This window comes from Oncorhynchus masou, chromosome 30 (assembly GCF_036934945.1).
Source record: "Oncorhynchus masou masou isolate Uvic2021 chromosome 30, UVic_Omas_1.1, whole genome shotgun sequence".
NCBI classification, from domain to species: domain Eukaryota; kingdom Metazoa; phylum Chordata; class Actinopteri; order Salmoniformes; family Salmonidae; genus Oncorhynchus; species Oncorhynchus masou.
Genome location: NC_088241.1, coordinates 60,613,263 through 60,637,864, shown reverse-complemented (window position 1 = coordinate 60,637,864; position 24,602 = coordinate 60,613,263). Strand labels below are relative to the sequence as shown.

Here is a 24,602-nt window from a genome sequence, read left to right as displayed (position 1 = left end):
CAGAGAAGATTACTGCTGTCAGGTAGCACTGTTGTGAAACAAAATGTTGGCAACCACCTCACCCTCTCCCATTTAACTAGTGGATACAGTTACTATTAGAAGTTATAACAGAATTATCGTCAGTGAGAATGAATGGTACTGGTCAAGAAGCAATTGAGGCCTGGTGGGGGTTTGTGGGGAGAGTTGGGGTTATTTTTGTATACATTTCTTTCAGTGTTTATTTGTACCTGTAACCCCTCCCTCAAAAAGTAAACAACTAAACTAAATATAAAACTATGGGAATTAAAGCTGAACTGTGTTTCACATAGGAAATATGTTGCCCCTAGAATAAGGATGCCTGATGAAGAACTAAGGGTTAAAACATTGTTATAAATAATTATCACCTGGGAGCATGGGCAGCATATCACGTGTTTAAGGTATGCCCCAGGTGCAGACAGTGCAGAAGAAACAGAAGTTTATTCATTAAATGGGGGCAGGCAAACGACAGGTCAAGGCAGGCAAACGACAGGTCAAGGCAGGCAAACGACAGGTCAAGGCAGGCAAACGGCAGGTCAAGGCAGGCAAACGACAGGTCAAGGCAGGCAGGGGTCAATAATCCAGAGAGGGTATAAGGCACTGGAACAGCATGTGGGCTCAGGGTCAGGTCAGGGAGAGGTCGCTAATCCAGAGTAGAGACAAAGGTACAGGACGGCAGAAAGGGTCAGGGCTGGCAGGCTGGTCAGGGCAGGCAGGCAGGGAAGGTCAGGGAAGGCAGGCAGGCTGTCAGGCAGGTAAGGTCAGGGCAGGCAGGCAGGCAGGTAAGGTCAGGGCAGGCAGGCAGGCAGGTAAGGTCAGGGCAGGCAGGCAGGCAGGCAGGCAAGGTCAGGGCAGGCAGGCAGGCAGGTAAGGGCAGGCAGGCAGGTAAGGTCAGGGCAGGCAGGCAGGCAGGCAGGCAAGGTCAGGGCAGGCAGGCAGGTAAGGTCAGGGCAGGCAGGCAGGTAAGGTCAGGGCAGGCAGGCAGGTAAGGTCAGGGCAGGCAGGCAGGTAAGGTCAGGGCAGGTAAGGTCAGGGCAGGCAGATAAGGTCAGGGCAGGCAGGAAGGGTCAGGGCAGGCAGGCAGGTAAGGTCAGGACAGGTAAGTTCAGGGCAGGCAGGTAAGGTCAGGGCAGGCAGGCAGGCAGGCAGGCAGGCAGGCAGGTAAGGTCAGGGCAGGCAGGCAGGCAGGCAGGCAGGTAAGGTCAGGGCAGGCAGGCAGGTAAGGTCAGGGCAGGCAGGCAGGCAGGTAAGGTCAGGGCAGGCAAGCAGGCAGGCAGGTAAGGTCAGGGCAGGCAGGCAGGCAGGTAAGGTCAGGGCAGGCATGCAGGATAAGGTCAGGGCAGGCAGGCAGGCAGGTAAGGTGAAAACCGCGAAGCTACAAAACAGGGACTATAACAAAGACGGGCAAGGGCAACCGCTGGTAGGTTTGAACGAACTCAACGAACTCGCACAGACAGACAGAAAACACAGGTATAATAAGTACCCAGAGGGTAATGGGGAAGATGGGCGACACCTGCAGGGGGTGGATTTAAGCACAAGGACAGGTGAAACAGATCAGGGCGTGACACAGCAGTGTGCAGCTTTTTCCTTTCTGTTTTCCACAAATTTGCCTACAACTCCAGGACCTGCGGAAAGTACCTGGATGTGCGTATGTTCTTCAGCTTTCGCCCCTAGAATAAGCACATGAGAATGGAGGTTTGTTGTGATGGATGTACGTGTAAAGGAAGTGGCTTCAGCTTTGTGATCTCCGGCGTGGCTTCTGGGCAGCAATTATGTCCTCTCTTCCCCTTTGAGAGTGTCGAGGTAAAATTATCTTTCGTTTCCTTTCACATGGAGATAATCTTAGGATCATGCTCACAATCCGATCTTTGTGCATGCAACATGCTCAAGTCAAACTGGGCTTTTGTGTCATCTACTCTTGTTTCATTGTCTACTGTACTGTAAGGCCCGCCTCCGATTTCCTCTTCATTATATCGACATCCCCTCACGATTGTTCAAAGGGCAGCTGACTATTGTGTGAAATTCCTGGATAGAATCCTATTCCTGTATAGAATCAAATTTAGAAGGAAGTCTCTGACCCATATCTTCAGATTTGGTTTGATTCTGTAACAGCTACTGTTTAGTCTGTGAATGAAACATGATGTTTTACGTGGTGAATCCTGGCTCACTAGTGTCTGCTTTCTGTTCCTCTAAATACTACATGATCCAACAGTTCACATACTCTATGATGGTGCTTTGAACTTTGGCATTTCTATACTAGGTTCACCTGAAAGGCCGCTCAGCAAGGAAGAAGCCACTGCTCCAAAACCGCCATAAAAAAGCCAGACTACGGTTTACAACTGTACATGGGGACAAATATCGTACTTTTTGAAGAACTGTCCTCTGGTGGCAGCTTCATGTTGTGGGGGTGCTTTGCTGCGGGAGGGACTGGTGCACATCGAAAAATAGATGGCATCATGAGGGCGGAAAATTATGTGGATATATTGAAGCAACATCTCAAGACATCAGTCAGGAAGGAGGCTCACAAACCTGACTCAGTTACACCAGCTCTGTCAGGAGGAGTTGCCAAAATTCACCCAAATTATAGTGGTAAGCTTGTGGAAGGCTACCTGAAATGTTTGACCAAAGTTAAACAATTTAAAGGCAATGCTACCAAATACTATTTGATGTGTATGTAAACTTCTGACCAACTGGGAATGTGATGAAAGAAATAAAAGCTGAAATAAATAATTCTCTCTACTATTATTCTGACATTTCACTTTCTTAAAATAAAGTGGTGATCCTAACTGACCTAAGACATGGGATTTTTACTAGGATTAAAAGTCAGGAATTGTGAAAAACTGAGTTTAAATGTATTTGGCTAAGGTGTATGTAAGCTCCCGACTTTAATTATTGTGATAATATCGTATCGTGAGGTCCTTGGCATATCCCAGCCCTAATGTCCATATCCTTACCAGTTGATTGATTAATCTCAGCTACACTAAAGCTGTCTTGGTTGGAGCAGGTGGACCACTTCAGAAGTGTGACTTCTTCCTCGTTCCTTACTGAAGTGAGTGCAGCCAACATCTAATTGCCATTACATCCCTGCTGCTACACAAACACAATAGTCTATTCATTACACATATATTTCTGTTAAACAAGGTGTCACAAGACATTTTCTCCCGCTAATGTATAATTCTCAAATCAGTAGTTAAACTCCAGGACTTTAACAACGTCGGGCTGGATACTGCCGGCAGGCCAGGTGCTGGAATATAGGCCACTGATATGAGGCCTGAATTGTGCCACTGTGCTACCCTGTTTCTCTTGGCTCAGCGGGGTGCCAGACTCTCTGTGGTACTCTGTGTGCGCTGCCTGCTTAGCCCCAACCGCACCAGGACCACGCTGTACCTTGAGGGCTGCCCAGGGGCGACATGCCAAATGTCCTCTGTTTAATGTACAAACAATGAAAGTGTAATTGCTATCTAGTGACAGACTGGAGCATACTGGCCAACGTATAACAGTCAAGTTTGTAAGTCGCTCTGGATAAGAGCGTCTGCTAAATGACTTAAATGTAAATGTAAATGTAAGTTAAAGGGATTTCCAGGGGACAAAAGCTGAAGTGTGGAGAAAGTGTTAAATGTCTTGAGAGATACCTGGAAACCAGATAAACAGGATGTTGTCATCTGGGAACAAGATGTTCCCTAGAACACATTGGTAGGAACACCTGTGGTAATTGAATATAAGCATGTTTTGATCACCTGTTACAACCATGGTCATATGTTATTACTTTCCTTCAATAGCTATATTTAATATTTTTGTATTCGACGAACAAATTAACTAAACATGTTCCTCAAGACTTACACCAAAAGTGTTTATACTAGCAATGGACCGAGGTATGAAAAGTAGGGGAAAACGGGTCCTACTGTATTATCTGGTTATTCGTGACTGGATGCTTGTTGACGTGCAGAAATGTGGCATTTTCTCCCTCCATTCCCCCTGCTCGCTGACTCAGAGCAAAGAGTGGAGCTAAATGAATCCAACTCAAGACCTGTTCTCCATTTGGTGAGGAAGTAGTTAGAGTAAACAGAATCAGACCTGTACCCTACTTAACCCCCTGAGGTACAGTCTTCTTTTAATACGGTGGACGTGATTGGTTGAGTTCCATCATTAGGCCATGTGTTGGCCAATGGCTTGTGTCCAGTGTTGTGACCCTCTGGATTGGGCCAAAGTGCTGTCTCCGCTCTGGTTCACACTCCGCCCTGACCAAGGCAGAACAAAGAAGAGCTATACTCCATTGGCCAAGACTCTGCCGCCTCGCCAACCCAGACAGAATTATTGGTTTATTTATTGGTCAGTCGTGTTCCACTTTTTCCCATTCTTGACCTACTCAGGGGAAGCTGGAAATGTTTTGAAAATGTATACACTTGTATCTGACATTTGAGTCATACTCTGTGCTGCTGGAGGGAAATTCCGTCGTTTCAGCGCCAATGTTCATCAATATTGGAATGCTTTCCCGGAAATAGGAGGCGTCACAGACAATGGTGGAAAACATCGTTCTTTCTATGTATCACGACTGAATAGGACCCTTTGAGTGTGCGATTTAGGACTGGGTGCCATTGTTGCCATATAACATTGACCTTAACACAATGGGTTTCAGTGGAGAACTATCTCGGCCTTTCTGTGTGTCACTCTGTGAACAGCTCAACCTTCCCACGACCTTCTTCACGGCTGTAAGTCGACAACTGCAGTCGGTCTGTCAGCTTCTTAATCATCCTGTTAGCCTTGGTTCGGCTAGGGCTCGGCCGGGGGCTCGGCTAGGGCTGTGACGGTCATGGTATTTTGAATGCCGGTAATAGGCCAGCCAAATGACCACGGTCTCCGTGATCCCCGTTTGAATAGTAGAGGAGACACAATATCTCCTCTCCTCCAAGTTTCAACTTTCAGTAGTCGTATATACGGGATACGCATGGTCGGCCGGATTAACAAATCATAGGTCCGGGGTTTTGTTTTTGTATAGGCAGGGCCCTCCAGTTACCCACGTGGACTGCCTACCTCCTCTCCTCTCCCCTTCTGATGATTAGCAGATCGACAGCAGTAGGCTGTCTACACTCATTGAGAGCGGACTCCTCAGTCTTCCTGTTGTCAGTTGCATTACTATGGGACAGCTGGAGATTGAATTTGAATATTGAAACAATGTTGCAAATGTCAGAGAAAAACAGCAACATTTATACAAATCTCTACTGTTGAAAACTAAATGTTATTCTAAAAGAAATGTGAGAATGTCTAGATGCTTTTTATAGTGGAGATCAAGTTTATAAATTGCCTGGCTGGGCTGATGAGACAGTGGATTGCTCAGTCTGATGGAACAGAGTAAATAGCCGATGGCAACTTGTGGAATAGAAACCAGCTGGAATGCGGTTTTAACCAATCAGCATTCAGGATTTGACCCACCCATTGTATAATTTACAACAGAAACTGACTCAATCACACGAATTCCCAGCTTTCCAGTCTACAGTTAGATGTTAGTTCTATGTTTTTAAACGGTTATGAAGGTTATTTTGTTTTCATGATGATGTTAATCCATAGCTGTTGGCTTTCAGACATTCAAAGGTTTTTCTATGCTACATGAGACGAGGGTAATTCAACCATTTACCATTTAGCCTCCCTTGTTATGATCATTCATGTCGAGAAGCTTTAGGATTAATTGAATTACATTTGAACCGTTTTCGGCGTTTGTTGTTCAGTCTGACATAGATATTAATGTACGTCAAAGTTGGATTACTAAATGACAGTGGCAGATTGTCTCGGGGAGTCAATGGTCCAGGAACAGTTTATCCTTGCCTTTTGAGAGCTGTAATTGGCATCCCTGCTTTGTGTGCATTTGTTTGTGTTCATGTGTGTTGACGTGTTGTCGTGTGGCATGACGTTGGCGGAGGCACCAGTGCCATAGGATGGTCTGCTCCAGAAGCTCAAACTAAAGAGAGAACACCGCGCACCTTGACACTCATAAAAAAAGCTTTGCTTATGTTAATGTACAATCTCCAGAAATCTATTTATGTTTGGATTCCGTGAATAGTATGGATTTTCCATCTGTATTCTGTAGAGTCTGTAGAGCATCTACATGGGACTATCAACAAACGATCTGTTGATAAGCAACTGTTTTCTAAGGTTACAGTCAGGGTTAGGACAAGGGTTAAGGTAAGGGTTAAGTTTAGGGTAAAGGTATGGGTTAGGGTTAGGGTTAAGTTTATGGTTAGTGTTAGGGTAAGGGTTAAGTTTAGGGTTAGGATAATGGTTAGGGTAAGGGTTAAGTTTTGGGTTAGGATAATGGTTAGGGATAAGTTTAAGTTTAGGGTTAGTGTTAGGGTTAAGTTTAGGGTTTGGATAAGGGTTAGGATTAGGGTAAGGGTTAAGTTTAGGGTAAAGGTAAGGGTTAGGTTTAAGTTTAGGGTTTGGATAAGGGTTAGGATTAGGGTAAGGGTTAAGTTTAGGGTAAAGGTAAGGGTTAGGGTTAAGTTTAGGGTAAGGGTAAGGGTTAAGTTTAGGGTTTGGATAAGGGTTAGGATTAGGGTAAGGGTTAAGTTTAGGGTAAAGGTAAGGGTTAAGTTTAGGGTAAGGGTAAGGGTTAAGTTTAGGGTTTGGATAAGGGTTAGGATTAGGGTAAGGGTTAGTTTTAGGGTAAGTGTTAAGTTTAGGGTTAGGGTAAGGGTTAAGGTTAGGGTAAGGGTTAAGTTTAGGGTTAGGATAAGGGTTAAGTTTAGGTTTAGAACAAGGGTTAAGCTAGGGTTAGTGTTAGTAGATAGTTAGTTGAAATGTTACTGATATTATGTAGAAGAGCAGCTGTAGATGCCCCACAGACTATTCAAATAAAGTGTTACCAAACCACATTTTGTCTGTGTGTGTGTGGTCCCCGTGATATTCATGATATTTTGGATTTGCTGAGAGATACTTGCGATGATTATGTTACTAATGTTAAACAGTGTGCTGAAGCCGCGGGGCTAAAGGTTTGGATCAAAATCACATGCTGATCATGCACAAATCCATAGTTTACAGACAATCCTTTCATACTTCTTACAAAGTATAGGTATCAAAGCTCTTAAACCAGGTTTCTTCATCTCATTAAGTAAACCCACCCCAGCCACATTACACCTGGGCTACAGCACCCAAATAGACCGTGAGCCTTATGTTTCATGTTAAGATCACTGATTAGTCCGCAATCATTGAATTTGATCTGTGTTCACATTTCCTCCATGTCCTTAGATGAACGACACTCTCTCAGCTCTGATAGACCTCGATGCAAAGAAGGTAGAAGCCCGTGGTAATTAATTAGGAATTCGCACGAGAGATGTGATTGGATTACGGGACGACCAGATATCCCACTAGATGGTTGAGATGTGTTCAGTCGGGAATTGAAAGCTATTCACTCAGACGTCCTCCTGTCATTGATCTTAGTGTTCTGTCATTATTAGGTCATGGACTCCCATATTATTTCTCTCATGGGGTGGTCTGGTAGCGAAATGACTGAATGAATGAGCTTCCTTTTTGGAAGATTGTATTCATTGAATTTTACAGCGTCTTCGTTAGCATGTGCATTAATTTACACGTTACATGTGCCCGATGCAAGTTGTTGAATGATTGAGTTGTAGCAGAGTGTGATTGAAAGAGTGGAGAAGGCAGATCGTGTCTTTGTGGAATGTGAATTAAATGCATTTGGAATGTCGCGTGAAATGTGCTGACATGCCCATGTAGAATGTTTGAATTAGCCTTAATGGGAAAGCAATCTCCTATAGAATGTCGCGTGACATGTGCTGACATGCCCATGTACAATGTTTTAATTAGCCTCAATGGGAAAGTCATCTCCTATGGAATGTCGGTGACATGTGCTGACATGCCCATGTAGAATGTTTGAATTAGCCTTAATGGGAAAGCAATCTCCTATAGAATGTCGCGTGACATGTGCTGACATGCCCATGTAGAATGTTTGAATTAGCAATGTTTGTAATTAGCCTCAATGGGAAAGTCATCTCCTATGGAATGAATCGGTGACATGTGCTGACATGCCCATGTAGAATGTTTTAATTAGCCTTAATGGGAAAGCAATCTCCTATAGAATGTCGCGTGACATGTGCTGACATGCCCATGTAGAATGTTTGAATTAGCCTTAATGGGAAAGCAATCTCCTATAGAATGTCGCGTGACATGTGCTGACATGCCCATGAAATGTTTGAATTAGCCTTAATGGGAAAGTCATCTATGGAATGTCGCGTGACATGTGCTGACATGCCCATGTAGAATGTTTGAATTAGCCTTAATGGGAAAGCAATCTCCTATAGAATGTCGCGTGACATGTGCTGACATGCCCATGTAGAATGTTTGAATTAGCCTTAATGGGAAAGCAATCTCCTATAGAATGTCGCGTGACATGTGCTGACATGCCCATGTAGAATGTTTGAATTAGCCTTAATGGGAAAGTTATCTCCTATGCGGTGAGGATGTGCACCCAAACAGATACACAGGACAATCATCATATCCAGCAGCTCTCAACGTACCGTAGATAGAACAAGCATTGACAGGATATTGGATGGGCCTTTGGAGGTGTAGAGCAAACAGCAGGTACAGTAATGGAAGTAGGTGAAAGCAAAGGCCTGCAAGATCTTTTGGGATCTTCTAAGCTATTTCAACAATAAATGTAAAAGAAACACTAAGAGAAATTATTCAAAATCCTTGATGATTTCTAAGTTTGTCATCATGATTGCAGTCATTTTCTTCAAATCAGAATGTTATTAGGTCTTTATTAATTGGAGCTTTCAGTTCTGTGGCATGTTTTTACATCTTAAATACTATATGCCATTTTTAGAGAAAATAATGACTGTTATTTTTGAAATGGTAAAGTTACTGTAAATGCAAATGATCTGGGTTGAAGACTGTTTTAGGATTCAGATTGAAATCCATATCACATGTTTATCAAAGCCCCCTTTTGCTATTTTGGTGTGTTTGTTTGAACAACCTTGTCTTTGCCATACTCGGAGCTGCCTATTCCTTCTCTGTGTGTTGTAGCCCTGCCGGGGACCCTGGAGAGACACAGTGTCACAGTCTACTCCTAATGATAGATATGCCAGTGTGCCCTCAAGGCCTAAAGTCCAGTGCCAGTTAATGTCTCATAACAGCTCAATTGAGTTCGCTCACTAGCTAGTGCAGAATTTTGTTATGGCTTCTGCCAGTTCACTGTTGACTCTCAGTAAAAACTTTTCTCTGTATCCACCAACCAGGTAAATTGTCAATGCTATACAAGCTATCTTTCCAGAGATGAGACTAACAAGCTAAATCTGTACGGTTAATTGAGCCACTTTGATCACCTCCCCTTTAAGGCCCTTTCCCAGTTCCAGATGAATGCCATATGCAGGCGTTTATGTTGCCAGCTCACAGCTCCACAGCTCTGTCTTTATGAGCAGGACTGAGATGAAAGACCATTTAAATGCTGAGAGGGAAGCAAACCGTGTAGACGCAGAGGCTTCATTAAAGAGCTTGTGTTTCCTCCGCCATACGGGGCACCCAGTTTTTGCATGTGTTTTTCTAGCGTGTTAACTAGCGCCGTCTGTCACTTACTAAATTTTTACGAAGGCAAACATCACTCGGTTCAAAGCGTCTGTGTCTGTACCCTCCCCTGGCCGCTCGCTTTTGAATGTCAGATCTCATGCTGAGCGAGCGCCATGGGATTCCAAACATTTGCTTAGAGTTTTATGCAACGCAACATTAAGCAAAACAAGCCTGTGAAAACTCAAATATCCACCCACTGCTCGTGGCACCATATCCTGTCTGAGGATATTATACAGCCGTTTCTTCAAGTACCATCACAGGGACCCAACTGCCATTGATCTCTAGAGGAGACGTTTCTGTTCAATGGCTACCTACTCTTTCAAAAGTGCCTTCCTTGACACCTTCAAACTGATAACAGAATCCAGTTCACTACGTCAGACTTTTTTCCTTTCCATCAGACTCTGTCATCCCTTCTAAACTAATTTATGTTATCACCTTGTGCTCTCCCAAGTGTACCTGGCTGTGAGTCCAGGGATGTCTAGGTCTCACCCCGACCACACAGTCTCCCACCCCAGGGATGTCTAGGTCCCACCCCAACCACAAGGTCTCTCACCCCAGGGATGTCTAGGTCTCACCCCGACCACAAGGTCTCTCACCCCAGGGATGTCTAGGTCCCACCCCGACCACACAGTCTCCCACCCCAGAGATGTCTAGGTCCCACCACAACCACAAGGTCTCTCACCCCAGGGATGTCTTGGTCCCACCCCGACCACAAGGTCTCCCAGGGATGTCTCCCCCACCCCAGAGATGTCTAGGTCCCACCCCAACCACAAGGTCTCCCCCCCAGAGATGTCTAGGTCCCACCCCGACCACAAGGTCTCCCACCCCAGAGATGTCTAGGTCCCACCCCGACCACAAGGTCTCCCCCCCCAGAGATGTCTAGGTCCCACCCCAACCACAAGGTCTCCCCCCCAGAGATGTCTAGGTCCCACCCCGACCACAAGGTCTCCCACCCCAGGGATGTCTAGGTCCCACCCCGACCACAAGTCTCCCACCCCAGGGATGTCTAGGTCCCACCCCGACCACAAGGTCTCCCACCCCAGGGATGTCTAGGTCCCACCCCGACCACAAGGTCTCCCACCCCAGGCATGTCTAGGTCCCACCCCGACCACAAGGTCTCCCACCCCAGAGATGTCTAGGTCCCACCCCGACCACAAGGTCTCCCACCCCAGAGATGTCTAGGTCCCACCCCGACCACAAGGTCTCCCACCCCAGAGATGTCTAGGTCCCACCCCGACCACAAGGTCTCCCACCCCAGAGATGTCTAGATCCCACCCCGACCACAAGGTCTCCCACCCCAGAGATGTCTAGGTCCCACCCCGACCACAAGGTCTCCCACCCCAGAGATGTCTAGGTCCCACCCCACCACAAGGTCTCCCACCCCAGATGTCTAGGTCCCACCCCGACCACAAGGTCTCCCACCCCAGGGATGTCTAGGTCCCACCCCAACCACAAGGTCTCCCACCCCAGAGATGTCTAGATCCCACCCCAACCACAAGGTCTCCCACCCCAGAGATGTCTAGGTCCCACCCCGATGGTCTCCCACCCCAGAGATGTCTAGATCCCACCCCGACCACAAGGTCTCCCACCCCAGAGATGTCTAGGTCCCACCCCGACCACAAGGTCTCCCACCCCAGAGATGTCTAGGTCCCACCCCGACCACAAGGTCTCCCACCCCAGAGATGTCTAGGTCCCACCCCGACCACAAGGTCTCCCACCCCAGAGATGTCTAGATCCCACCCCGACCACAAGGTCTCCCACCCCAGAGATGTCTAGATCCCACCCCAACCACACAGTCTCCCACCCCAGAGATGTCTAGGTCCCACTCCGACCACAAGGTCTCCCACCCCAGAGATGTCTAGGTCCCACCCCGACCACAAGGTCTCCCACCCCAGGGATGTCTAGGTCCCACCCCGACCACAAGGTCTCCCACCCCAGAGATGTCTAGGTCCCACCCCGACCACAAGGTCTCCCACCCCAGAGATGTCTAGGTCCCACCCCGACCACAAGGTCTCCCACCCCAGAGATGTCTAGGTCCCACCCCGACCACAAGGTCTCCCACCCCAGGGATGTCTAGGTCCCACCCCGACCACAAGGTCTCCCACCCCAGGGATGTCTAGGTCCCACCCCGACCACACAGTCTCCCACCCCAGGGATGTCTAGGTCCCACCCCGACCACAAGGTCTCCCACCCCAGAGATGTCTAGGTCCCACCCCGACCACAAGGTCTCCCACCCCAGAGATGTCTAGGTCCCACCCCAACCACACAGTCTCCTGGTGCACTATGACTCACCAGAAATACCAGGCTCCTGAGCCGTCCTCTGATTCATAGAGGGTGTACTGTGCTGTGTACTCCCACCAGGACCTCTTATGAAAGTGCCCTGCCAACCATAGGCCAGCACTGCGCTCCTACTCCCAATTCACAAATAGAAAATGTATCTCTAAAGCTTCCTCTGAAAAGTTAACTTCAGGTCTACTGGACCGAGACATTTCCTTTCAAGGTCTGAAACAGAAGGGTTTTTCTTTTTCTTCTCTCTATCACATCTGCAAGTGTTGCTGCACACTGCTTTGATCCCAAACAAATATGAAAGTTTAGAAGTTGAGTTACGCTTTTCAAGGGAAATTGGGGTTGGGGGGCACATTTATGGTCAAGCGAAGGCGACCAGAGAGCCCACTGCAACAGCCACAGCATACCTTTCCAGAGCTAGTCAGATAAGCGCTGTAACCGAGAGGACAGTGGGAATATCCCACACTTTTACTATGGAACAAAATATTTTCTGTGTATTTTAAGAAGCTAGCACAGTACACTGCTCAGCTAAGGGTTAAATGCTCTTTTTTAATGATAATGCTTATATATTTAATACTGGCCGTGCTTTAATTGGCATGGATGGAGAAAGGCCTGTAACATGTGTTTTATAGAACACCATGTAAAGAACACAATGTATAGGACACAATGTATAGCACACCGTTTATAGAACACCATGTATATTGCACAATCTATACGCCATTTATAGAACGCATTTATATTTATAGAACGCCATGTATAGAACGCCATTTATAGAACACCATGTATAGAACGCCATTTATAGAACGCCATGTATAGCACACCGTTTATAGAACTCCATGTATAGAACACCATGAATAGAACACCATGAATAGAACACCATGAATAGAACACCATGTATAGAACACAATCTATAGAACACAATGTATAGAACACCGTTTATAGAACACCATGTATATAACACAATCTATAGAACACAATCTATAGAGCACCATGAATAGAACACCATGTATAGAACGCCATGTATAGAACACAATCTATAGAACACAATGTATAGAACACCGTTTATAGAACACCATGTATATAACACAATCTATAGAGGACCATGAATAGAGCTCCATGAATAGAACACTATGTATAGAACACCATGTATAGAACACAATGTATAGAACACAATGTATGGACCCGTTGTACTTTGACCTACTTCCGGCGCCGACAGAGATGGCCTCCTCGCTTCACGTTCCTAGGAAACTATGCAGTATGTTGTTTTTTTACATGTTATTTCTTACATTGGTACCCCAGGTAATCTTAGGTTTCATTACATACAGTCAGGAGGAATTACTGAATATAAGAGCAACGTCAACTCACCATCATTACGACCAGGAATATGACTTTCCCGAAGCGGATCCTGTGTTTTGCCTTCCACCCAGGACAATGGATCGGATCCCAGCCGGCGACCCAAAACAACGACACCGTAAAAGGGGAAAACAAAGCGGTCTTCTGGTCAGGCTCCGGAGACGGGCACATCGCGCACCACTCCCTAGCATACTACTAGCCAATGTCCAGTCTCTTGACAACAAGGTTGATGAAATCCGAGCAAGGGTAGCATTCCAGAGAGACATCAGAGACTGTAACGTTCTTTGCTTCACGGAAACATGGCTCAATCGGGAGACGATGTCGGAGTCGGTGTAGCCAGCTGGTTTCTTCACGCATCGCGCTGACAGAAACAAGCATCTTTCTGGTAAGAAGAAGGGCGGGGGTGTATGCCTTATGATTAACGAGACGTGGTGTGGTCATAACAACATACAGGAACTCAAGTCCTTCTGTTCACCTGATTTAGAATTCCTCACAATCAAATGTCGACCGCATTATCTACCAAGGGAATTCTCACAGCCGTATGTATTCCCCCCCAAACAGACACATCGATGGCCCTGAACGAACTTTATTTGACTCGATGTAAACTGGAAACCACTGCATTCATGTAGCTAGGGATTTTAACAAGGCTAATCTGAAAACAAGACTCCCTAAATTCTATCAGCATATCGATTGCGCAACCAGGGCTGGTAAAACCCTGGATCATTGTTATTCTAACTTCCGCGACGCATATAAGGCCTTCCCCCGGCCTCCTTTCGGAAAAGGACAGAGACTAAAACAAGAACCTCCCGCGCTCAGGCCTGTTCAACGCTGGTCCGACCAATCTGATTCCATGCTTCAAGACTGCTTCGATCACGTGGATTGGGATATGTTCCGCATTGCGTCCAACAACAACATCGACAAATATGCTGATTCGGTGAGCGAGTTCATTAGAAAGTGCATCGGCGATGTTATACCCACAGCAACGATTAAAATATTCCCAAACCAGAAACTGTGGATTGATGGCAGCATTCGCGCGAACTGAACTGAAAGCTCGAACCACTGCTTTCAACCCGGGCAAGGTGACCGGAAACATGACCGAATACAAACAGTGTAGCTATTCCCTCCGAAAGGCAATCAAACAAGCTAAGCGTCAGTATAGAGACAAAGTAGAGTCGCAATTCAATGGCTCAGACACAAGAGGTATGTGGCAGAGTCTACAGTCAATCACAGATTACAAAAACCAAACCAGCACCGTCGCGGACCAGAATGTCTTGCTCCCAGACAGACTAAATAACTTTTTTGCTCGCTTTGAGGACAATACAGTGCCACTGACACGGCCCTCAACCCCGCCCTTTGCAACTGGGTACTGGACTTCCTGACGGGCCGCCCCTAGGTGGTGAGGGTAGGTAACAACATCTTCACCCTGCTGATCCTCAACACTGGGGACAAGGGTGCGTTCTGAGCCCTCTTCTGTACTCCCTGTTCACCCACGACTGCGTGGCCATGCACGCCACCAACTCAATCATCAAGTTTGCGGACGACACTACAGTGGTAGGCTTGATTACCAACAATGACAAGTGTGGTGACAGGAAAACAATCTCACACTCAATGTCAACAAAACAAAGGAGATGAACGTGGACTTCAGGAAACAGCAGAGGGAGCACCCCCCTATACACATCGACGGGACAGTAGTGGAGAGAGCAGTAAGTTTAAGTTCCTTGGTGTACACATCACGGACAAACTGAATTGGTCCACCCACACAGACAGCATTGTGAAGAAGGCGCAGCAGCGCCTCTTCAACCCCAGGAGGCTGAAGAAATTCGGCTTGTCACCAAAAGCACTCACAGATGCACAATCGAGAGCATCCTGTTGGACTGTATCACCGCCTGGTACGGCAACTGCTCCGCCTACAACCGTAAGGCTCTCCAGAGGGTAGTGAGGTCTGCACAACGCATCACCGGGGGCAAACTACCTGCCCTACAGGACAACTTCACCACCCGATGTCACAAGAAGGCCATAAAGATCATCAAGGACAACAACCACCCGAGCCACTGCCTGTTCATCCAGAAGGCGAGGTCAGGACAGGTGCATCAAGGCAGGGACTGTTAAACAGCAGCCACTAACATTGAGTGGCTGCTGCCAACATACTGACTCAACTCCAGCCACTTTCATAATGGAAATTGATGGAAATTGATGTATCACTTGTGTAACGGCAGATCTCCTCTTCGTCTGAAGAGGATCGGACCAAGATGCAGCGTGGTTAAGTGTCCATGATGATTACTTTAATAAAGAAACTGAACACTATGAAATACAAAACAATAAATGTCAACATGAATGAAACCAAAACAGTGTGGCAACAAACACTCACACGGAAACAAACACCCCCAAACCAACAGTGAAACCCAGGCTACCTAAGTATGATTCTCAATCAGAGACAACTAACCTGCCTCTGATTGAGAGCCATACTAGGCCGAAACAGAAACCAAACATAGAAAAACAAGCATAGACTGCCCACCCCAAGTCACGCCCCGACCATACTAAATAAAGACAAAACAAAGGAAATAAAGGTCAGAATGTGACAACTAGCCACTTTAAACAATGCCACTTAATATAGTGTTTACATACCCTACATTATTCATCTCATATGTATATGTACAGTGGGGCAAAAAAGTATTTAGTCAGCCACCAATTGTGCAAGTTCTCCCACACTTCAATTATGACAGACAAAATGAGGGAAAAAAATCCAGAAAATCACATTGTAGGATTTTTAAAGAATTTATTTGCAAATTATGGTGGAAAATAAGTATTTGGTCACCTACAAACAAGCAAGACTGGCTCTCACAGACCTGTAAATTCTTCTTTAAGAGGCTCCTCTGTCCTCCACTCCTTACCTGTGTTACCTGTATTAATGGCACCTGTTTGAACTTGTTATCAGTATAAAAGACACCTGTCCACAACCTCTCATCTTTTTAAGTGGGAGAACTTGCACAATTTGTGGCTGACTAAATACTTTTTTGCTCCACTGTATATACTGTACTCGATACCATCTACTGCATCTTGCCTATGCCGTTCTGTACCATCACTCATTCATATATCTTTATGTACATATTCTTTATCCCGTTACACTTGTGTGTATAAGGTAGTAGTTGTGGAATTGTTAGGTTAGATTACTCGTTGGTTATTACTGCATTGTCGGAACTAGAAGCACAAGCATTTCGCTACACTCGCATTAACATCTGCTAACCATGTGTATGTGACCAATAACATCTGCTAAACATGTATGTGACCAATAACATCTGCTAACCACGTGTATGTGACCAATAACATCTGATAACCACGTGTATGTGACCAATAACATCTGCTAACCACGTGTATGTGACCAATAACATCTGATAACCGTGTGTATGTGACCAATAACATCTGATAACCGTGTGTATGTGACCAATAACATCTGCTAACCGTGTGTATGTGACCAATAACATCTGATAACATCCAATAGCATCTGATAACCGTGTGTATGTGACCAATAACATCTGATAACCGTGTGTATGTGACCAATAACATCTGATAACCGTGTGTATGTGACCAATAACATCTGATAACCGTGTGTATGTGACCAATAACATCTGATAACCGTGTGTATGTGACCAATAACATCTGATAACCGTGTGTATGTGACCAATAACATCTGATAACCGTGTGTATGTGACCAATAACATTTGATTTGATTTGATTCATGTCCTGAAGACTTCTATTTACCTTTTAATTTCCTCATTTCACCCTCTGATTTACTTCCTTTACTCAATATTTACCCAACGAATCCACACTGTTTTGTGTGAGAAAACAAATCCTGTAAACAATATCGGAATATGAACGAAGGTGATTTGGTCATAAGTTGAGTACCAATTAGCTATAAGTGAGAACCACACCCACATATTTGTAGAGGAGGAACTCAGACTGTAAACTATTTAACGATTACTCTACCTTGTTATGAGCCCTAAAACCCATGTTTTGAATTATATATAAACTAGCTGTTAGGGATTTTAAGTGTATAGTTTAATTATAACAGTTATCATTTGATCTGCTGGCATCAAATATTGTCACTGAGCTGACAGGAATCCTCATGATGCAGTACAGTGTTGGCTACTGCATATGAAAACTGTAAACATAATAGTACCCAAATTGTTTACCTTTTCTTGTCTGTCATTGTTGGCTAACCGTTTTTTCCCTGTTTCTACCTCTCCCTGCAGCGTCCGGGGTGCCGATGCAGGAAACGGAATCCGTGTGTTCATGCCAGACATCGGCGTGTTCGTGGCGGGCCTGGTCACGTGGCTGCTGTGTCTGAGTCTGGAGGAGAAGCCGCAGGTGAAAGACGAATCACAGCAGCATGACGTCGAATGCGAGTCAGACAGTCAGGTGAGCTCATCATCTCTCTACAGACAAACTTCTGCCCCTGGCGTATCTGGATTTACAGGGGAACCCCACACTCCCAACACCTATACACACCCATACACCCTACCCTCGTAAATGTTGTACTCAGTACAGGCCAGGAACTCACTAAAGAGTAGTGACAAGACTAACAGAGCCCAAAGAAAGGAAATACTTTTAACTTTCATATATAAATACATTATATATAGAAAAGTATGTGGACACCCCTTCAAATTAGTTGATTTGAATATTTAAGCCACATCAGTTAGTCAAATGTATTCCCTGCTAGAGCTGTCAATTGTAAATGCTGTTATTGTGAAGTGGAAATGTCTAGGAGCAACAACGGCTCAGCCCGCAAAGTACTAGGTCACACAAGCTCACAGAACGGGACCGCCAAGTGCTGAATCACGTAGCGCGTAGAAATCTGCTGTCCTTGGTTACAACACTCACTACTGAGTTCCAGACTGCCTTTGGAAGCAATGTCAGGACAAGATCTGTTAGTCAGGAGCTTGATGAAATGGGTTTCCATGGCCGAGCAGGATAACACAAGCCTAAGATCAACATGTGCAATGCCAAGTGTCGGTTGGAGGGTGGAAAGTTCGTCGCCATTGGACTCTTCACCATCTGGCAGACAGCCTGAATGCATAGTGCAAACTGTAAAGTTTGGTGGAGGAGGAATAATGCTCTGGGGCTGTTTTTCATGGTTTGGTCTAGGCCCCTTAGTTCCAGTGAAGGGAAATCTTAACACAACAGCTTAAACTGATATTCTAGACGATTCTGTGCTTTCAACTTTTTGGCAACCTTGTGGGCAAGGTCCTTTTCTTTTTCAGCATGACAACGCCCCCGTGCAGAAAGCGAGGTCCATACAGAAATGGTTTGTACAGATCAGTGTTGAAGAACTTGACTGGCCTGCACAGAGCCCTGACCTTAACCCCATCGAACACCTTTGGGATGAATTGGAATGCCGACTGCGATCCAGGCCTAATCGCCCAACATCAGTACCCGACCTCACTAATGCTCTTTTAGCTGAATGGAAGAAAGTCCACACAGTAATGTTCCAACATCTAGTGGAAAGCCCAGGGGAGACCAACTTCATATTAATTCCATTGATTTTGGAATGACATATTTGACGAGCAGGTGTCCATATACATTTGGTCATGTAGTGTAGATTAATAAACCTACTCTAAAATCTCTGTTGTCCTCCATCTGTCCTTTTCTGATAAAAATGCTGTAATCAGTCCTTACGACTGAACTTATCTGGGCCTAGAGTAGAGAATTCCTGGGCCAGTTTGGTTACCACAACAGTAATGGGCGCTGGGCAAAAAGGTTCAATATAAGGGATTATCTTTATCTATATATTTCCGGGTATATCTGACATTTTATTAGATCTTATTTCTTATACGGAGCTACTATAGGATATTCTTTGTAATGGGACACTTTCTAAGGATATCTAGTGATCTATCTAGTCAATATCCAGACATACCATGTATGATATGATATACAGAGGGAATCCAAAAACAATATGTAAATGAAAAAAATATATATATAGAGTTTATATTTGTTAATTTATTGAGCATGTGCTGAAAACTCAGAAATACATCTGAAATCGTCCTTATTTTCAGCATATCAAAAAACATCAAGTTCCGGATATGGACATCAGCCAGAAGATGCATATCTGGACTCAATATAGCTTCCTATCTTGGAATGTGCTGAGAAAACACAGATATGTGATGAATACAGTCAGTATTTGTCAGCACGAAGAGAGAAAATAGGACGTCACATATTCTCAGGATATTGAAAGAGTCCGGCCATGTCCATGCGTGGTATTCGGAGTGATCCCGTTATCAGATGCAGTATGTCTAAAAGACACATCTGTATTCAGGATATGGTAGAATGTAGAATATCAAAAGTGTGTCATGTCAAGATATCCCCTGGTACCTTAATTTTATTCCCATTGGGGTGTTGATCATAGGCAAGCAAGGCAATCTCCTTTACATGTTAATCCCCAAGAATCCACCCAGAGACTTCAACACACACAGTCTCCATTGCGATGATCTCTCAGAGCATGGAAAGCTGCAGTCCTCTTTTCAAGTATCACATTTTATTAGTCATATGCACATGGCATTTTTTATTTATTTTAATTACCTTTATTTAACTAGACAAGTCAGTTAAGAACAAATTCTTATTTTCAATGACAGCCTAGGAACAGTGGGTTAACTGGCCTAGGAACAGTGGGTTAACTGGCCTAGGAACAGTGGGTTAACTGGCCTAGGAACAGTGGGTTAACAACCTTGTTCAGGGGCAGAACATCAGATTTTTACCTTGTCAGCTCGGAGGATTCGATCTTGCAACCTTTCGGTTACTAGTCCAACGCTCTAACCACTAGGCTACCTGCCACCCCTACACTCTAACCACTAGGCTACCTGCTGCCTCTACACTCTAACCACTAGGCTACCTGCCACCCCTACACTGTCCAATGAATGCTTACTTGCAGGTTCCTTCCTGACAATGCAACAACATAAGCAATAATAAAAGATAAGAAAATGGACATAAAGTAAATGGCTCAGTAGAATAAAATCTACATTTTAGCATAAGTATAAAACATAAAACAGGAAGACCCAATTGATGTTTGCACATCTATCAGGGAAGGATTTATTGGGGGGCAAGTGTTTAAGTTGTGCAGTATTAGCAATAGTAAATAATAGTCTGGTAGCAGCTGTTTTGATGTGTGTGTAGCATGGAGGGCCTTGTGGTTGGGGAAGGAGCAGTTCCCGTACCAGGCCGTGATGCAACTGGTCAGGACGCTCTCGATGGGGACGCTCTCGATGGTGCAGCAGTAGTATTTGGAGACGACCCGGGATGCCATGCCGAATTTCTTCATCCGCCATAGGAAGTAGAGACGCTGCTGCACTCTCTTGACAACAGTGGTGGTGGTGTTCGTCCATGTCAAGTCATCTGTGATGTGGACAATCAGGAACTTCAAACTCGTGACTCTCTCTGCTGCAGTCCTGTTGATGTGGATCGGGGCGTGTTCCCTCCTCTGCTTCCTGGAGTCAACAATCAATTCCTTTGTTTTGCTGACGTTAAGGTAGAGGTTGTTGTCCTGACACCACAATGCCAGTTCACTGGCATCCCCCCCCCCGCCCATAGGCTGACTCGTCATTGTTGGTGATCGTCAGCAAACTTGATGATGGGAGTTGGTGTCTTGCAAAGCCACGCAGCTGTGGGTGAACAGAGGGGACAGCAGACGGCTGAGGACACACCCCTGTGTTCAGTGTGAGAGTCAGTGTGGAGGAGGGGGCTTTAGCTCCTATGGCTGCTCTGCTCCTGTAGTCCACTTGACGATGAAGTAGACCCCACAGTTTAGGGAGTGTAATAAGTGGAACACATTACTGTCTGGATGAACACCAAACAGCAATCATTTGTGTGCGTGTTTGTGTGTGTGTGTTTGTTTGTGTGCCCTTGTGTGCGTTTGCATGTCCGAGTGTGTGTTTGTGCGTGCGCCGCGTGTGCGTGCGCCCGTGTGCGTGCGCCCGTGTGCGTGCGCCCGTGTGCGTGCGTGCGCCCGTGTGCGTGCGTTTGCATGTACGAGTGTGTGTGCGTGTGTGTGCGTTTGTGCGCCCGTGTGTGTGCGTTTGCATGTACGAGTGTGTGTGCGTTTGTGATTTTTCCCAGGACTGTGATTCCCTCTCTCTTTCCCTCTGTCAAATCAAATCAAATTGTATTTGTCACAATACAACAGGTGTAGGTAGACCTTACAGTGAAATGCTTTAAGAAGTTTTAAGAAAAAAAAAAAAAAAAGTAAAAAAATAGAAAATAGAAAATTAAATTAACAAATAATTCAACAGCAGCAGCAGTAAAATAACAATAACAAGGCTTTATACATGGGGTACCGGTACAGAGTCAATGTGGAGGCTATATACAGGGGATACCGGTACAGAGTCAATGTGGAGGCTATATACAGGGGGTACCGGTACAGAGTCAATGTGGAGGCTATATACAGGGGGTACCGGTACAGAGTCAATGTGGAGGCTATATACAGGGGGTACCGGTACAGAGTCAATGTGGAGGCTTTATACATGGGGTACCGGTACAGAGTCAATGTGGAGGCTATATACAGGGGGTACCGGTACAGAGTCAATGTGGAGGCTATATACAGGGGATACCGGTACAGAGTCAATGTGGAGGCTATATACATGGGGTACCGGTACAGAGTCAATGTGGAGGCTATATACAGGGGGTATCAATGTGGAGGCTTTATACAGGGGTACCGTCAGAGTCAATGAGGCTATATACAGGGGGTACCGGTACAGAGTCAATGTGGAGGCTATATACAGGGGGTACCGGTACAGAGTCAATGTGGAGGCTATATACAGGGGGTACCGGTACAGAGTCAATGTGGAGGCTTTATACAGGGGGTACCGGTACAGAGTCAATGTGGAGGCTATATACAGGGGGTACCGGTACAGAGTCAATGTGGAGGCTATATACAGGGGTACCGGTACAGAGTCAATGTGGAGGCTATATACATGGGGTACCGGTACAGAGTCAATGTGGAGGCTATATACAGGGGGTACCGGTACAGAGTCAATGTGGAGGCTATATACAGGGGGTACCGGTACAGAGTCAATGTGGAGGCTATATACAGGGGGTACCGGTACAGAGTCAATGTGGAGGCTATATACAGGGGGTACCGGTACAGAGTCAATGTGGAGGCTATATACACAGAGGGGTATTATACCGGTACAGAGTCAATGTGGAGGCTATATACAGGGGGTACCGGTACAGAGTCAATGTGGAGGCTATATACAGGGGGTACCGGTACAGAGTCAATGTGGAGGCTATATACAGGGGGTACCGGGAGGTACAGAGTCAATGTGGAGGCTATATACAGGGGGTACCGAGTCACAGAGTCAATGTGGAGGCTATATACATGGGGTACCGGTACAGAGTCAATGTGGAGGCTATATACAGGGGGTACCGGTACAGAGTCAATGTGGAGGCTTTATACATGGGGTACCGGTACAGAGTCAATGTGGAGGCTATATACAGGGGGTATACAGAGTCAATGGGAGGTACCGGTACAGAGTCTATGTGGAGGCTATATACAGGGGGTACCGGTACAGAGTCAATGTGGAGGCTATATACAGGGGTACCGGTACAGAGTCAATGTGGAGGCTATATACAGGGGTACCGGTACAGAGTCAATGTGGAGGCTATATACATGGGGTACCGGTACAGAGTCAATGTGGAGGCTATATACAGGGGATACCGGTACAGAGTCAATGTGGAGGCTATATACATGGGATACCGGTACAGAGTCAATGTGGAGGCTATATACAGGGGGTACCGGTACAGAGTCAATGTGGAGGCTATATACAGGGGATATACATCAATGGGGGCTATATACAGGGGGTACCGGTACAGAGTCAATGTGGAGGCTATATACAGGGGATACCGGTACAGAGTCAATGTGGAGGCTATATACATACAGGGTTACAGGGGGTACCGGTACAGAGTCAATGTGGAGGCTATATACAGGGGGCACTGGTACAGAGTCAATGTGGAGGCTATATACAGGGGGTACCGGTACAGAGTCAATGTGGAGGCTATATACAGGGGGTACCGGTACAGAGTCAATGTGGAGGCTATATACAGGGGATACCGGTACAGAGTCAATGTGGAGGCTATATACAGGGGGTACCGGTACAGAGTCAATGTGGAGGCTATATACAGGGGGTACCGGTACAGAGTCAATGTGGAGGCTATATACATGGGATACCAGTACAGAGTCAATGTGGAGGCTTTATACATGGGGTACCGGTACAGAGTCAATGTGGAGGCTATATACAGGGGATACCGGTACAGAGTCAATGTGGAGGCTATATACATGGGATACCGGTACAGAGTCAATGTGGAGGCTATATACAGGGGGCACTGGTACAGAGTCAATGTGGAGGCTATATACAGGGGGTACCGGTACAGAGTCAATGTGGAGGCTATATACAGGGGGTACCGGTACAGAGTCAATGTGGAGGCTATATACAGGGGGTACCGGTACAGAGTCAATGTGGAGGCTATATACAGGGGATACCGGTACAGAGTCAATGTGGAGGCTATATACAGGGGGTACCGGTACAGAGTCAATGTGGAGGCTATATACAGGGGGTACCGGTACAGAGTCAATGTGGAGGCTATATACAGGGGGTACCGGTACAGAGTCAATGTGGAGGCTTTATACAGGGGGTACCGGTACAGAGTCAATGTGGAGGCTATATACAGGGGGTACCGGTACAGAGTCAATGTGGAGGCTATATACAGGGGGTACCGGTACAGAGTCAATGTGGAGGCTATATACAGAGGGTACCGGTACAGAGTCAATGTGGAGGCTATATACAGGGGGCTACCGGTACAGAGTCAATGTGGAGGCTATATACAGGGGGTACCGGTACAGAGTCAATGTGGAGGCTATATACAGGGGGTACCGGTACAGAGTCAATGTGGAGGCTATATACGGGGGGTACAGAGTCAATGTGGAGGCTACAGAGTCAATGTGGAGGCTATATACAGGGGTACCGGTACAGAGTCTATGTGGAGGCTTTATACATGGGGTACCGGTACAGAGTCAATGTGGAGGCTATATACAGGGGGTACCGGTACAGAGTCAATGTGGAGGCTATATACATGGGGTACCGGTACAGAGTCAATGTGGAGGCTTTATACATGGGGTACCGGTACAGAGTCAATGTGGAGGCTATATACATGGGGTACCGGTACAGAGTCAATGTGGAGGCTATATACAGGGGGTACCAATGTGGAGGATATATACAGAGTCAGAGTGTGGAGGCTATATACAGGGGGTACTGGTACAGAGTCAATGTGGAGGCTATATACAGGGGGTACCGGTACAGAGTCAATGTGGAGGAGTCTATATACACAGAGTC

The 24,602-nt window shown here is 46.0% G+C and overlaps 1 protein-coding gene across 1 annotated transcript in view; it reads left to right on the top strand.

Moving 5' to 3' along the window:
* Positions 1–24,602, top strand: part of LOC135521676 (piezo-type mechanosensitive ion channel component 2-like) — a 142,245-nt gene that overhangs the window by 78,899 nt on the left and 38,744 nt on the right. The window contains exon 5 of the mRNA XM_064947354.1: positions 17,481–17,646. Within this exon, the coding sequence (XP_064803426.1) occupies positions 17,481–17,646 (166 nt within the window). The remainder of the gene's footprint in view (positions 1–17,480; positions 17,647–24,602) is intronic.